Below are 17,400 nucleotides of genomic sequence, written 5' to 3'. Positions count from 1 at the left end.
CCTCACCGGAGTTGATTCTCCACGCGCCCAACAGCTTTCAACACAACAGCAGTGCTTCAGGCTCATACACATGGCAACAGTCTTTACCATCAATGGTAGCATCGGCACAGCCCTCAACCCCTTCAGACAAACAAACAAACTCAAAAATGTGATATTCAACTTGTCGCAGTGAACACTAATCGCTGGGCCAGAAACTATATCCGGGACTATGACCTACCTTGGAATGTCCTCTCACCGATGAACAAAACAACAACCCTGGACCTGACCAACAAACCCCCAACATAACCGCCGTGACACGCTCAATTAGTTTCAGTACACTTTCTCAAAGATCAATGAGCTCCCTTACGCAGAGTTCTGTCCAGATTTTCCAACTCTCACCCAGCCCCACTCCCGGGTTCACAGAACCGAGAAACACAACTACTTCTTTCCCACTAATCTCAAGGGAGGCGGAGAGGGAGGGAAGAACATCCTACTGTAATTACTTCCCAAAGGGGCCCACAACACACCAAAACGCTTCACTGCGTCTCCGGAAACATAAAGCCACTCAGACAAAGACTAGAAGAGATCCCGGAGTAAAATGAAAAAGGGAATGAGGTTGGAAGACAGAGTGAGGGTTACTGAGGGAGGGAGGGAGCTAGAAATTGTCTTGCCAATGAAAAGGATGGTGCAGTTTTTTTTTTTTTCCTGAGCAAAGGAGGGAAAGAGAAAAAGAGAGAAGAGGAGCAGTAGTGTTGTTTGTAAAGTGCAGAGCTTGAACACTTTTTATCATTGTCCTCTTCCTCCTTTCATGTGTCCATGCGTCGCGTTGAAGGATGTCTCCCCATTCTTCAGCCAGTCCGAGGTCAAGTTCACTGCAGAGGTCAGATGGAGAATGGAGAGATCTTCTCCATGGAGAGGACTTAAGGCATAAATGCTGTTTGGTAAATATTGAATGAACCCAGTCTGGCACTTTGCCAAGGCCTCTATGATCTGCGTTCTGTCACGGCACGCTAATTTCCAACAATGCACATCTGAAGAAGTGGGCCGCTCCATATGGCTGGGGAAAGCTTTCTCCTCAGTTAATTAAAATGGGGGGTTTCAGCCACTTCTGCAAAAGCCATTGTGGCTTTTGAAAACATTCCTCCTACTCTGCAGCGGGGAGCTATGGCCTATTAAAGTGATGCTGAATGACTGTGTAGCGAAACCTTAAAGGTCCTGGTGTGAAAGCCCGTCTGGCTGCAAGATGGTGTCAACTGGAATGTTGTAGGGCAAATTCCAGGAAGATTTGTATTCCCTTCTGTGAATTCGGTATATTAGCTGTGAGTTGAGGTAGTGATACATTCATGCTCCCTTCACCTCTCTGTCTCAAACCATCCTCTCTCTGTCTCCACCCATCCCCTCTCTGTCTCCTCCCCCAACCTCTCTGTCTCCACCCATCCCCTCTCTGTCTCCACCCATCCCCTCTCTGTCTCCACCAATCCCCTCTCTGTCTCCTCCCTTCACCTCTCTGTCTCAAACCATCCTCTCTCTGTGTCCTCCCCCCACCTCTCTGTCTCCTCCCTTCACCTCTCTGTCTCCTCCCTTCACCTCTCTGTCTCCTCCTCCCACCTCTCTGTCTCCTCCCCCCACCTCTCTGTCTCCACCCATCCCCTTTCTGTCTCCTCCCTTCGCCTCTATGTCTCCATTACACCTGTCTCCCTCTGATTCCTACACAATGTCAATAATAGCCTTGCAAAACAAAAGACTAAATAAGGAGGGTGTCCACATACCAATGCCTGATGCCCCTCCAGTCCCCCCTCCAGGCCCCCCTCCAGCCGACCCACCCCAGCACCACCCCAAGACCTCCCCAGCACCACCCCAAGACCTCCCAAAGACCTCCCCAGCACCACCCAAAGACCTCCCAAAGACCTCCCCAGCACCACCCAAAGACCTCCCCAGCACCACCCAAAGACCTCCCCAGCACCAACCAAAGACCTCCCCAGCACCACCCAAAGACCTCCCCAGCACCACCCAAAGACCTCCCCAGCACCACCCAAAGACCTCCCCAGCACCCACGCAGAGAATTTACCAAGAGGACCACGTCGTTCTGTCCATAACAAGATTACAGAGGGCTGTCCGTTACGTAACCCATGGAGACGCTCCTCCCTCTCTCTCCGTTGCACAACAGACGTGCTCCAGTCTCATTTGGCAGGGCGGAGCTATGCGTTTGTCACCAACGGCAACAGCTACAAAACCCTCCACAGAGCTTTCAAGGATGCACACACACACACACAGCAGAATGAATGGTGGTAATGTACAATGACGGAGAACTGTTTACAAAACAGAAAATACACAAACACACACAGTACAGTATACACACGTAGCCAAACACACTAACAAACACAAACACACGCTATACAGTATACACACGTACCCAAACGCACACACAAAAACACACACTGTACCGCATATACATGTACCCAAACACAATAACACACACAAACACACACTATACAGTACACACATGTACCCAAACACACACATAGACCCACAAAGCGCGCGAGAGAGAGAGAGAGAGAGAGAGAGAGAGACGTGTTGGGTCTTACTGAGCTGTAGAGGAATCCTTCTCCATTCATGCCAATGTAGAGGCCGGCCTTCACCCCTTGGATGGCCACCACCCTCAGACCCACAGGAATCAGATTAAACAGGGCTAAAGGGGGAACAGAGAGAAACCCAGAGGGAGAGAGAGACAGTGGGGTGAGACAGTGGGGAGAGACACAGGGAGGGTGAGACAGTGGGGAGAGACACATGGAGGGAGAGAGAGTGGGGAGAGACACAGGGAGGGAGGGACAGTGGGGAGAGACACATGGAGGGAGAGACAGTGGGGAGAGACACAGGGAGGGAGGGACAGTGGGGAGAGACACAGGGAGGGAGAGACAGTGGGGAGAGACACATGGAGGGAGAGACAGTGGGGAGAGACACATGGAGGGAGAGAGAGAAAGGGGGATAGGGGGAGAGACCAGAAGAGATGTTACGCACATGGGTCCTTCAGAGACCCACACCTTCTGCATCTCACAGTAACCAGTGAACCACCGGCCATAACTGAATTACCCAGGAGGCAGATCACCCGTCACCTTTAACCCCAGTGTGACAGAGCCAGATCCCACATGACTCCTCTCTGGAAGTGGGGCTTCTCAGCAGTGAGTGGCACCTCCTTCCCCTGATGTGGACACTCCTTTTGAAGTGAGCACACCTCCCCTGGGCTGGCGCTCACACGCTCATACGGGTGGATTTACACGCCCACTGACCAAGAGAGAACACCACCGGAGGCCCACTGCCAAGAAGATTATAGGTGGGGGGGGGGGGGGGGGGGGCGTGTCTGTCCGCCCGGCAGCTTTGATTTCACTCAATATATATCGATGCGGCAGTTTCAGTCCACATTGGGCGTCAGGGCTTCCATGCAGGTGATTTAGTAAAGTGGCTTTGTTGGTTCTTCCAGGTATCAGGACAAAATGTGACACGGCCCACTGTGGCAGTCATCCATTAGCACCCCTTAAGGTCCCTCTTTCTTTCATCCCTCGCTCATCTTGCACTTCCAAGCGGCGAGCTGTCAGTTCGATGTCTTTCCAAAGGATGGGTGCATGAGTCCATGGGACAGAATGTTCGTCCCACAGACATACTGAAATAATTAGATCAGAGGCAATGTCCTCACTCCTATAGACAGTCTCCTCACAGTCCTACAGTCAGACAGCCTTACAGTCAGACAGACCTACAGTCAGACAGACCTATAGTCAGACAGACTTAGACAGTTATTCAGTCAGACAGCCCTCCACTCAGACAGTTCTTCAGTCAGACAGCCCTACAGTCACATTCCTACAGTCAGACAGCCCTACAGCCAGACAGACATACACTCAGACAGCCCTACAGTCAGACAGTTCTTCAGTCAGACAGCCCTAGTTACAGTCCTACACTCAGACAGCCCTACTGTCAGACAGCCCTACAGTCCGACAGTTCTTCAGTCAGACAGCCCTACAGTCTGACAGTTCTTCAGTCAGACAGCCCTACAGTCAGACAGTTCTTCAGTCAGACAGCCCTACAGTCGGAAAGTTCTTCAGTCAGACAGCCCTACAGTCGGAAAGTTCTTCAGTCAGACAGCCCTACAGTCAGACCGTTCTTCAGTCAGACAGCCCTACAGTCAGACAGTTCTTCAGTCAGACAGCCCTACACTCAGACAGTTCTTCAGTCAGACAGCCCTACAGTCAGACAGTTCTTCAGTCAGACAGCCCTACACTCAGACAGTTCTTCAGTCAGACAGCCCTACACTCAGACAGCCCTACACTCAGACAGTTCTACAGTCAGACAGCCCTACGGTTAAGCCGTTGAGATGCTTCCACAGGTCTCATTTGAACTGACTTAGCAACCACGACTTAAAGTCTGATTGCATTTGAGGAAACAGCAGCACTGCCTCCCTCAAACCCACAAGTTTAAAAAAATAATAATAATAATATCCTTGTTTGTCAAAAGGGCAGACAAATTAGAGCGTGAAAGCAACTTGAGGAAGACAAATCCTTGGAATGTCACCCCTCCTTAAGCAGCTGTAATCAAACGATGCACAGAGAAGTTAAGCCTGCTGGACGTGCTAATCTGGCCTCTGTGGACAATAAAAACCCTGGACGGTTTAGAAAGTGCTTCAGTTTTTCACCAGAATGGGAAGGGCAGTTCCTATAAACCTGAGGGACAGAAATAATTTTTTGGGGAATGGAAATATAAATGGAGATGCATTATCAGGGCAATTGAACTTTTCAGATTTTAATGCTAATCGGGGGCTTATTCAGAGCCCAGGTGAGGGCAATTTAATCGCAGGTGGCCGTCAAAACCCAAAAGGAGGCAACCCGAGGGCTGTAGCACAGCTTGGTGCGGTAGCCATGGACCCGATGCACTTCACAGATGCCGAGTCTTCATTTGATCATTCTGTTACTATATGTGCAACTTGTTATTTTTATTGATTTTAAAGGTTTTAAAGGCCTGTCAAGTTTAACATTAACGAGAGATGCATCAACTACGGAAAAAATATTTATTAACTATACTCTGTTGTCGCAAACTAGCTCTAATTAAGATACACCATCTGTATAATATATGGAGTTGGTCTCTTCAAACCAGCAACGTTTTCATGAACCTCAACTTGCACAGGAAATTACAGAAGTCCGATCAACCGATGATTAAATTAAATTACAGATGTCCGATCAACCGATGATGCAATTAAATTACAGAAGTCCGATCAATCGATGATTCAATTAAATTACAGAAGTCCGATCAACCGACGATTCAATTAAATTACAGAAGTCCGATCAACCGACGATTCAATTAAATTACAGAAGTCCGATCAACCGACGATTCAATTAAATTACAGAAGTCCGATCAACCGATGATTCAATTAAATTACAGCGCGTCGAACTGCTGACTCAAACCTTAACACGGATGTTAATTATGTTAACGGCGGTTTCCTGCACTCTAGTTTGATTGTGTACTACTCAACCAGTGAATCATATTCCCAATAACATTCTCGCTCAGTACTGTAAATGCGCCGCAGGCCCCCTGAACCGGGTCCATCAATCAACCCCACGGACAAATACCACAGGATCACATTCAGAAACAAAATGTCTGATTTCGGGTGGTTGATTGAGAAGTGGCGTGTGGTGAGTGCTCCTCTCACGGGTCCCAGCGGTACGACCGGACCGCCTCCAGAGAATGAATGATTTCTGCCGTCGCTGCGGCAAATGGCAGAGGTCAGGAAGTCGAGGGAGATCAAGAGCGGGGGTAATCTATTATTCTAATAATCCATCAGCACGATCAATAGTTCAGTGCAAGTCCAAAATGCCAAGTTCTCTCCCTCTCCCTTCTTTCATTTCTCAATCTCCCACTCTCCCTTTATCTAATTCTCTCACTCCCTCCCTTCTATCATCCATCCCTTGTCCCTCCCTTCTTCCTCCATGCCTCATTCCTCCCTCCCTCCCTCCGTCCATCATCTACATGCATCTGTTTTAGTAGCTAATACTGGGTGGATCTCCCTTACTAATTTCTCATTTTCTGTGATTTTCCCAGGGGAAAACCGACCTTTTGGTCACAATGTATCCTGATTCTTTATAATTGTTTTGAGAAGTAGAATAACTTGTTTTCCGTTACAAGATGTTTTCTGGTTATCTGACTAGAGAACTTAAATAATATTTATTTACCTGGTTGTGAAAGAGACTAGTTGGCTGCAAACTAGTTACACAATAAATTCACGACCAGAAAATGGGATGACGAAGACCCCATAAGCAAGTTCCTGTTCTCTTATTCTCTGTCTCTACACTTCAGTGGCGCTTCTCGCGGAAATAAATCATTTATTTGGTACAAATGGAAAAGTATTTTTAGTTCTATTTGCTGAATTATTTACTTCAGTTTGCTGGGGCTCCTACATCGCTCGCCCGTTGTTGAGAGGATGGCCCACAGGAGGGGGGTACCCTAAAAACATTAAGCCCAACCTGCAACATGTCGGAGGAACATGACTACAGAGGCGGAGAAATCGTTTGCATAATTTAATCAGACATTTTAATAGAATTTTAATTTACACAACACACGCGCAGACATCTTTTGATTCAGAGTGCAATGGAAATCACGGAAAGGCGAAATCAGGTTCGTTTGTTCGTCAGTTGCAGAACTACGACACCCTAGGTAGCTACGACACACTACGTAGCTACGACACCCTACGTAGCTACGACACCCTACATACCACAGTGCTTAAGTAGAACACTGCAAGGTGTTTTCAACCACAAGGCCTAAACCTATTACCACTTCTGTATAATGGAACCAAACCAAATTAGACTCTTGAATAATGCAATCATTCATGTGCATTTGGGTTAATTACTGGGTTTATTCTCTCATCTGTAGACTACACATCATATTTTAGCTTTTCGTCAACTTCTAAACAGTAAACCTCTTGATTCCCTCCGATGAACTCCAGTCTATCAACTAAAACAAAGCCTATAGCTTTAGGCTGTGGTTAAATAGTCAATGCATGGCCCGTTTATCTGGGTTCAGGGAAAATGTAAACGTGAAAAAATGATTAGTAAATGTTTGTGACCTGACTGAGGTCCCTCCATAGCCCAATTAGAACACTTCTCACAGCTTAAACTAATTTCTTGAGTCAGTAAGGTTAGCCAAGCAGACAGTGGGGAACTGTCGGGGACCTTCCACACCTTCAGAGAAGGCCAAAGGATTGATAAAAATATATATATTTATATATTATCATTTGGTTTTATTAAAATACTGTTAGAGCTATATTATATATGTCGGACACATCAATTTAATGCGTGAGGCTGTGATTATAAGATTTTTCTCCTCAAAGGTTCAGAGTATATTTTTACCTACAGAAGGCCTAGGACATATCTGTAAGGGCGTTTGATAAAGGCACATACACAGGCAATTCTGATTACACTGAATCGTCTGACTATTGAAATAAATATCTGCTGCAATTTAACGTCAGAATGACTCACTTCTTACAGAGGACTGGACAGGGGACCTTTCCGGGCACAGAACCAAAGAACACGTCTCAAATCGATAATCACTGTGGTTAGTCAAGAAAAAGAAATGAACTGCTATGAAGATATCCAGTATCATGAAGATGTGAAGTATTTAGTGTGACGATATGAAGTACAGTTTGCTAAAACCGTGACCTGAATGGAGTCAGCGTTTGTGGCAGACAGACCTGCTCATTCTAATGGGAGCTGGACGGGTTTCTCAGCACACGGCACACCTCCCTTCCTCCACGTGTGAAAGAGCTGAGGGATAATTGAGCCTGAGGAATGGTGAGAAAATGGTAACGACCTAACTTAACTGCTAACGTAAAATAAGGCTCATTTTCTCTCTTGTTTACTCTCCCTCTGGGAGTCTAAAAAGGCGTAAAATGGAGATTCATTCAGAACCAGGAACCCAGATAAGTAGATCAGAACCCCGGTACTTCAGTTGTTCTTGGTAAAGCATGACATTCCTCTACATTCACCATGTTTGTCTCACATCCACAGCTGTTTTTTTGGGGGGTTTTTTATGCAGAAACAGTCTGTCATAGCTTGTCTGGCCTGGAATGTGAAGGTTCTTTCTCCAATTTGGCACTGGAAAGGACAGAAGGTTCTAGAAGCAGGTTGTTTGTTCTTTAGAATGGACAGAATGTTCCAGAACCAGGTCCATCGTTCTTTCAGAATGGACAGAATGTTCCGGAACCATGTTGGTTCTTCTTTCACTCTGGCATGGTTTCTAGAGGGCTAAGCCATGCTTGCTTAGCGCCACTGACCCCTAGAAAGATGTTAATCTGATATAAATACTGATCCTGGAGCATACACTACTCTTGAGAGACTGTTTATAATTCAGAAAGAAGAAGAATCCCTGGGGCAGTTTTCTCCGGTAAAGCTGTTCGTTCTGTGACAAGATTCCTTAGAAGACACTGTGAAGATTACTTATATGCACAACAAAATGATGTGGAAGGAACGACCACTGTAAAAGGGTCATTGAAGTATCCTTCGGGACAAATCTTTGCTGAGAATTAAGTCCTTCAAACAGATTTATTCCCGGTCATCGTTCTGAGACAGGCTTAAGAGGCGAAGAACATATTACAATTTGGCACGAAAGAGATGTTTTGCTATGCAAGGAGTAGACAACCCTGTTCCTGTTATGCAACATGTTGATTTAACCAACCTGGTGGATCAGGTGTTTAATGAGGCCCAAGAAACAAAGTTAAATAATGATCAGCAACATTTTTGACTCAATTCAACACACCTGGCATTCTAGTAGGCTGAATTGTGTTTACCCTATATCACTCCAGGGACAGCAATGCCTACCCCCATGCCAGGTGCCGAGAAGTGTGTCCATTCCCTATAAAAACATTTATATATATGAATATGTATTCCTTATTTAATCTTAATATTGAACACATGTTTGAATTGACAAAATATTGAGGAATTGACCAGTGGTTCTCCATCTGTAGTCATGCACATATTATGCCGAGCCATAAAGGAGGCCACGTTCAGAGTATTCATAAATCACTCGTTCCTCTCATCCATGAAGCTGTCACGGATTAGGCATGACTGGACAGGCGGAGGCCATGCGGTCGAGCCACACGGTTCACCGGTCGAGTCACGCCCGACCAGCGACCACGCCGGGAAGGCCGAGAAGGAGACACTTCGGGCAGCCGCGAGGCCAATTAGGAGTCGCAGCAGGGTGGCGGCGGAATCGATTACTCACTGTAGTCGCTGTTCTCGTCCTTGGTGCCATCGATGGCGCCGTCCGGCTGCATCTGCAGGTAGAAGCCCTGCTGGCTGAACAGACGCGTCACGATGCCCTTCAGCTGCGGCTCTGAAACAAAGGACAGATCCCCCACCACGCCCCACCCCCCGGGGGCACGTCAGACCAACACCCCCATCACCTTGCACCTCGCCACCGCCGCTCACACGCTGAGGCGGTGGGGGTCAAAAGTACAGGGGTCAAAGGTAGGGGAGGGGGGGGTCAAGGCTGTGGGCTGACTTGATGATCGGGACAATAGGATTGACGGGTACACATGGGTGGCTGCGTAGTCTTGTGATACGATAGTGACTTCAGCATCATATGTTCAGACGGTGTTCAGCCAGCCTGCTAGGTGTGGTCTTACCTAACCTCTGCGTGTCAAATGGAACCCTGAATCAAGACAATTCTGTGTATCCTGATACCTGTCACTAGTTACGCCCTGGAGATGTTAATGGGTGAATCTTGAAGGTGATGATGTCCTCTGGAATTAATCACCTACCTATGTTTACATTTGGGTTGAGATTGGTCCGATCTTCGTTGCATCTTTACCATTTTTGTCAGGTGAACGAAATCAAATACTTTCACTGTTCACCAGGGATGAACTTTTTCAGGTTTTAATCATGCAACGATGTCATTGGGATATTTGCGCAAAAACAACAATTACTGCAGTATTGAACCCTAAATTGAATTTTGCTTTTACATGGGCCGGGGAATTTTGGCCAGCCACTACTTCATAATTTGGAAATGACTAAAAACAAATCGGCTACACTGATGGTGGCGTTTATGGATTTCAACACTACACCTAAGCCCCCAATCAAAGGCTCCAGTTTTTAAAACAGTCGGGCCAACATGTCATAATATCTATAAATAACACTGAATGGCTCTCCGACTGTGGTTCTGGAGATATTAGGAACAGAGCCAAACTACCGCTGGGCTGAGGTTGGAGCGGTCGACCCATCAACGTAAGTGACAGAATCGGCGGATGAGGAGGCTTAGACCCAGGCTGTATAGAGGGTCCTTCATCTAAGGCACACACAAAAAACGCAAGTGAGAAAAAGTCTGTTGATTGTTGAAGAAAGGGCGTCGCTGCTCAGTTACGAGAAGCGCTCATCTGCTGACGGTGAAGGATGACTCATGCAGGGGTTCTTTTGACTGTGGTTCACGGTTCATTTCCCCAAGCTTGATACCAGTGGGGGCAATCAAGGGGTGAAAATATAAAGACTCTGAGGAAACTACCATGCCTTTGGACCATATTTTATCCTTCAAAATATTGGGTTCATGGGAGCATTTGCCTGAGCTAAAAAAAAATAATAATAAAGAGCAAAACTGTCCTTGGTCGCGCGTTCATTATTCAAGAGACTTTTCTGGATCTCCAACTGAAACAAATCATTAAATAACCAAGACCAGATCTTTTTGAGGGGAGGTTTGATCGCGGTTGACGGAGAGGGCTGACGAAGTGGCATCCGCCCTTAGATCAGAATAGGGATCACGGCCGATGTCCACAGAAGATTCACATACCTGGTCCTGGGGCAGATAAGCAATATTTCCACACTGTAGATCAGCCCCGGTTTGACCTATGACCTGACCTCAAATCAGACAAGGTTTGTGATGTCTCAACTGCACAACCTTCCATCCATCAATCCACAACTCACCTACCCTCTGGATGGGGGGGGGGGGGCGGAGCCGTCAATCTCTGGGACAGGACCACCGTCATCCATCATGGCCAGGGCAGGGAGAGTGGTGTGTGGAGCTAGGGAGTGGGTGTGGGTATGTCTGTGTGTGTGTGTGGGGGGGGATCTCTAAATCATATGTGGCAACTGCACCTAAAAACATAATGTCTTCAACAGGGTCTTAGTGACAGAGCACATCAGCTCCATTCAGAGGGGCATAAAAACGGAATGGATGTCTTCTTGTGAGTGTGTGTTTTGTGTTCTGTGCTTGTTGCACAGTGTTTTGTGTTCTGTACGTTTTGCGCGGTGTTGTGGGTTCTGTACATTTTGCGCGGTGTTGTGGGTTCTGTACATTTTGCGCGGTGTTGTGGGTTCTGTACATCTTGCGCGGTGTTATGGTATCTGAGCGTGTTGCGCGGTGTTGTGTTGCGTGCGGGTTTGTTTCCGTGCAAGTGAAATATGCCAGTATAAAGCGTGTGTGTTCGAGGAAGACAGAGACAGTGAGAGAGTGGGAGTGTTTAATTTGGAGTTCAAGGGAGACGTGTGGGACGGCAATGAAGCCAATTGCCGGGTGTTTGTGCTTGGAATTTGCCTACTGTGGATGTGTGGCGACGCTGGCAAGAGCCACTTAACTTTATGTGTACCAATGCAGAGACATTAACGGGAACAGTTGTATGTTGACAAATGGCGTTATGATCATGAAATGGCGAATGACCACCTCAACAGCGATAGTCGACACGTTAAGACAGGTAAAACACAGCACGTCGACGCACATGAACAAACAGGCCTCCGCGGCAAAACCCAACATATGACACACGTGTCGAACAAACACACACACACACTCACACGCAGACACCGGAGGAGCAGAACAAGGAGAAATAATTTAAACTGGACCGGACACAAACGAACTGAAAGACTGAGAACAGAAACACAAAAGAGAGGAAGGAGAGAGGAGCCAAAAACAACAATTTTGAAGGAGAGTATTACAAGGCACTCAGTCGGACAACACCAAATCAAGAAAAGGACAGAGAGACACGAGAAATAAGATCCAAATAGAAAAGCAGCGTCAACGTAATCAACCGAGGGGGTTACCGGCGGAAGACAGGTGCCGTGAGCCCCCCTAGTCCCTCCCACCTCCCTCCCTCGAAAAACGGGTATCGACATGGGCGCGAGATGGGGCGAGGGGTGGAGACGGGGAGAATAGACAGCACATACGGATGGAGGCTGAGCTACTGACCTAGCCTGCCGCCCTTACGGGACACCTGTGGAGGTTTGGGCGGCGCGTCTTATGTGGGGGGATAGAAGAAAAAACAACATTCTTTTAACAGACAAATTCCTCCAGCACAGGCTGTCGGTCAAAATCTTAATGTTATTATAGCAGAATTGGGGCCACGAGGTGTAGCTATGTCAGTGTGTCTGCCCGTCTTCGTGTAAGCCTGTCTGTCTTTGAATCTCTGCGTGTCTGTTGTTTTGGTCTGACTGTCTGTCTGTGAATCTGTCTGTCTACCAGCCTTACCGTCCGTCTGCCTATCTGTCTGTCCGTCCGTCCTGTGCCTCTCCTGCTACATATGTCTTTCTGTCTGCCTTTGCGGACGGTGCAAGTGCTATATATCACATGACAGCGTCAGGCTGGATAAGAAGAGGAGTGATTTGCCGGGTTCCTATTTATCTGTGCACCAAGAGGAGAACCGAGACCGTGTCCGTCATTACGGCTGTGTATCCTCTTAATCACTATCTCTACCCCCTACACTGCAGTACACCTCTCCTCTGCAATAAACATTTACCATTAAACATTTCATCTCCAAAGAGCCTTGGTGCACTGCGGTGCAATTTATCTCCACTAAGTCTCAATCTGCATTAATTACTGAATTTTTTAAGGTAGTATTATTTTCTATTTGGCAGTGGGGAAAAAAATAATGTTAATTAGCAGGTTTCGATCTATGTACATACAGTATATGTATAGCCAAGATTTGCCCTGACTTCTGGAATTGCACATCTTTTGACTGGATAGGATGGTAATAATGGTGCTTAGTTAATAGATCATTTAAAATAACAGTAATATAACATTAATATCAGTAATGTCACAACATATAAACAGTTTTGCATTGACATTTGTAAGCAATAGTATGTGGGGGAAACTTGTGTTGTCTCGTGAGGTGGTTCTCGACAGACAACCGATGAGATGGAACAGGTGGAATTTTCGCATCGCATTTTCAGACACCGCGGTGAAATCTACCTCCAGCCTTCCAGACAGACAGTCTTCGACTGCGGTAATGCGAGGCTCTGTCGCGGGGTGGGGGGCGGGGGAACCGTTTCACAGAAAACTACAGCACTGACCTGGTCGCCGCCGCGCGGCTGGTCTTTTCTTGCCGCTGCAGAAACGGACTTTGCTGAAGACCCCCAAAAAATGCCGCTCGCATATGGAACGGGGATCTTTGCTGGGGCTTGGACGGCGTTTAGTTGTGGAAACCCGGTCGCTATTTGACTCCCTCGCCTGGCGTTTCTGACGGATCAAGGAGCTAGCGATTGCGGCCATCTCCCTTGCGGGCAAGCCGAACCGAACCTAGAGTCGCGGAACAGAGATCGATTGGTGTAGCCTACTGCTGTTAAGCTCAGAAAGAACCGGGGGGAAAATAGCTGACGGTCCACGCAGCTTTAGCCAAATGTCATTATGAGCCCCCTTAGAAAATCCACTAAGTCCCGCGCATCATCCGTATTTAGACAGCATACTCTTGGGGAACGATGAGTTAGCCTGTGGTTGCCAATTTCTGACATGGAAAGCTCAAATAACGTTATATCATAAAATATCTGCAGCCAATTCACGGACAAGCATGGCTAGAAATATAGTCCGTTCAAAAAATGTGCAGTGGTAAATAAGTTCGAGTATTGTTGGAGCGTGCGTGCGCAAAAACGGAGTCTCAGGTATTCCAGGTGAATAGCGCCACGTCCGACAAGCTGGACTGTCTCCTCTGTATAATCCTCATTTGCACGGAATGTCGCTGAGCGGTCAAATATCCAGGACCGTAATGCATTCGCGAAACCTTAAACTTCACCGTAAACAATTTCCTCGAAAGCTGCGTGGACGCAAAAGGACCGTAACTTTTCAATGTATTAAGCCGAAGACAACGTCGAGGAGTAGGCGGCGGTCCATTCGGCTGCTGCACCTGATCGCCACCACAAACATCTGTGCCGGCGCGTTAGTCCCTCTACCAGAACCTCCGAGCGCTGGCAGGGAAATAAAACGGTCTGAGAGAATGCAGCAGCCACATGGTAATTGGCTTTACGACAAGAAACAAAGCTAGTGGTTGGTATTAATGTCCGTAGGTGGATTTAAAGATGTTTCCCCAAAACTCCCCATTTTCTTATTGCATACCAACGAATTGTCTGGAGGACTATTTCCAATTAGTTCCATGCGTATGTGCTCTCGCCGACAAGCAAGCGCGTGTATGGGCTCGCGGCTCTCACTCTCTCCCGCCCTTTCCCTCTACGCAATCATACGTGATTGAGGTTTGGATGAGGAATTCTCCCCGGCACACAGGGAGGAGGGCATGGAGAGGCAGGAGGGGAGAATGGAGCCTAAGAATGTGTGTGTGTGTGTGTGTGTGTGTGTGTGTGTGTGTGTGTGTGTGTGTGTGTGTGTGTTTGTGTGTGTATGTGTGTGTGTGCGGGGGTATTAATGTGTGTCAGCTATGTTGGCATGTCTGTATTGTGCTTTAATTTAATGGATGAATTGGTCGGGATTGTTAAGTGTGTGTGAGAAAGAGAATGCATGAGCGCACATTTGCCAAATAACCGCGTTTTAATCGCTCCCAGTGCAATTAATACAAAACTGAGCACGAATTTCAGAAGTGTGTTTTATTCGTTGGGGCAATGGGATTCGAGTCTATCTGCTATTTTTAAAGGAGCAGGGGAAGATGTTATATAATCTAGTATTAGAGAGCCAAATTGGCCGGATGCTATTCCCACTAGACATTTCCAATTTTATTGGCTTATGAATTATTTCTCACACAGCAGTTTTATACTGCAGTAGTTAAGTAAATGTCTATCGTAATGGGCCTAACATTAGATCGAAATGTCCGTGAACACCTGAACGCTTAAGGTCATATGCCACAGGTGCCAATCAGCCAATCTATAAATATTCTCAGTGCGAAATGCAGCTAAACCAGCACAAATTGGGAAGGCAGCCACACAAGAGAAATATTAAACAAAACAGGTATACATACATAGGTATGGACCATGACGAAACACAGTGGCATATTTGAAGTGGGAGATCTTGCGTTCCATTTGTTGGCTGTGTCATTACACTACAATGACCCCGTCGTGGGTTGTCACGTAACGTTAAAACCAAGTGTTACATCAAGTTTGTAAGTGTTAGGAAGGAGTTGTTTAGTCGATGAGAGATGTGTGCGCGTGTATGTGTGTGCTTTTCATTTTCGTCTTGTGTCCCATGTCACGGGTGTGTCCTCGCGGTGAAGCAGCAAAAAGGGTTGGAAGGGAGAATGACGCAACTGCGTCTCTGACCAAGGAGAATCCGCATGAAATATTTAGCGGCCTACTTTGTCCGGGTTTAAGTGGACCTCTTTTCTCTGACTCAAAGATCAAAAATGGAGGAAGCTAATCCCTCTGCTCTCTACTTTCCATCCTTGTCCTCTCATACATGTTTCATGGTAACAGGCCAAAGTGCCACGCCAAACCCAGATCCCAGTTGTAAACATAACTAATAATGTAGTTTGGACGGTAAATGGTGTGTGTGTGATGTTGTCCGCGTACTACTGCTTGAACGTTTAAGCCTATAGTTATTTGATGTTTGGGATATAGGGTACAAAAAGTTTTTATTATGAGCTGCTGAGAAAGTGAAGAAGAGGTATTGGTGTATATATAGGTTCAATAATAAGATGGGACTATAGTCTACTGAAATTCAAACACATTTAGAATGAATTGATTTTTCATTAGTACCAGAAAATTCAACCAATAGCAAAATCCCAATGACTTCATTTATCACTTTTACTGTTTGTCAACAGAAATGGCAGCCTATTCTCTATAAAGAGCATATATTTTGACCTCGGTCTCAAAAAAGGATTCCATAAGAGCTCTTCAGCTGAGCCTTTCGGGGGAAACATATTTTTTGGGTTCCAGGGAGGACTGTATTTTGGTACCTCATTGAAGTTTTGGTTTCTTGTAGAACCCTCATTCTACCAGGAACCGTAAAATGTTACACCCGGAATCAAAAAGCATGATTATTGGTAGGATCTGTTTTGGAGGACACGCCCTTCAATCCCATTGCTTGTTGGAAATTTGGGGCTTAATCATATACTGGGATTTAGGAATTTGGGATTAAAGAGTAACAATGTAAGATGCCAACATATTCAAACCATATCTCCAAACACAATTTGACTGTTCAAGGTATTCTAGTGTTGGGAGCTATTTAGCACATGTAATCCCTCATACATTTTCTCTTAACAATGTACTAGGAGAAGGACACCAACATGGTCCTCCAGCTCCACAGGGAGGCCCAGTAAACAGAGAAAGGCCTGGAAATATTTAACCAACCTGAAATCATAGACAGCTGTGGAAACATCATCATCACGTCTACATTATCATCATGCCTACATCATCACATGTACACCATCACCAAGTCTACATCATCACCACATCCACATCACCACCACGCCTAAACCATCACCAAGTCTACATCACCACCATGTCCACATCATCACCACGCCTAAACCATCACCAAGTCTACATCATCACCAAGTCTACATCACCACCACATCTACATCACCACCACATCTACATCATCACCATGCCTACACCATCACCAAGTCTACATCACTACCACGTCCACATCACCACCACATCTACATCATCACATGTATACATCATCACCACGCCTACACCATCAGCAAGTCTACATCACTACCACGTCCACATCACCATCACGTCTACATCATCACATGTATACATCATCACCAAGTCTACATCATCACCACGCCTACACCATCACCAAGTCTACATCATCACCACATCTACATCATCACCACGCCTACACCATCATATTTCCACATCATCACCATGTCCACATCATCACCATGTCTACATCATCACCATGTCTACATCATCACCATGTCTACATCATCATATTTCCACATCATCACATGTCTACATCATCACCATGTCTACATCATCACCATGTCTTATTACCTTTTTCAGCATGTTTTAAGGCTATAAAGTGTTTTACTAGAACAACGTAGTTTTACAAACAACGGAATACAACAAGCTTATACTGTACGTAAGGGTTCTGATGGGGTATAACCGTTTCTTCAATCATCATTCATTTATAAGTTATATTCTTAAAGAATCAGTATATATCATACATTTTGTAAATGAAATAATAATACAAATAATAAATCCACGTAGCAATCACAGAATGCCCATTTAACAGAAATTCAACAGAAAT

The 17,400-nt window shown here is 46.1% G+C and overlaps 1 protein-coding gene across 6 annotated transcripts in view; it reads right to left on the bottom strand.

Annotated features, from left to right (window-relative positions):
- Window positions 1-17,400, bottom strand: part of LOC105006885 (fibroblast growth factor 12) — a 43,258-nt gene that overhangs the window by 9,953 nt on the left and 15,905 nt on the right. For 3 of the 6 annotated variants that reach the window (XM_020044200.2, XM_020044201.2, XM_010865606.5), the window contains exons 2-3: window positions 9,235-9,345; window positions 2,565-2,668 (exon numbers count right to left, since the gene is read on the bottom strand). In XM_020044200.2, the coding sequence (XP_019899759.1) occupies window positions 2,565-2,668; window positions 9,235-9,345 (215 nt within the window). Of the gene's footprint in view, window positions 1-2,564; window positions 2,669-9,234; window positions 9,346-12,180; window positions 12,229-13,280; window positions 14,574-17,400 lie in introns of those variants that run through there. The other 3 variants (XM_010865605.4, XM_020044199.3, XM_034291411.1) reach the window with 3 other exon arrangements.

This window comes from Esox lucius, chromosome 3 (assembly GCF_011004845.1).
Source record: "Esox lucius isolate fEsoLuc1 chromosome 3, fEsoLuc1.pri, whole genome shotgun sequence".
Taxonomy (NCBI): domain Eukaryota; kingdom Metazoa; phylum Chordata; class Actinopteri; order Esociformes; family Esocidae; genus Esox; species Esox lucius.
This window is presented reverse-complemented; position numbering and strand designations above follow the sequence as displayed.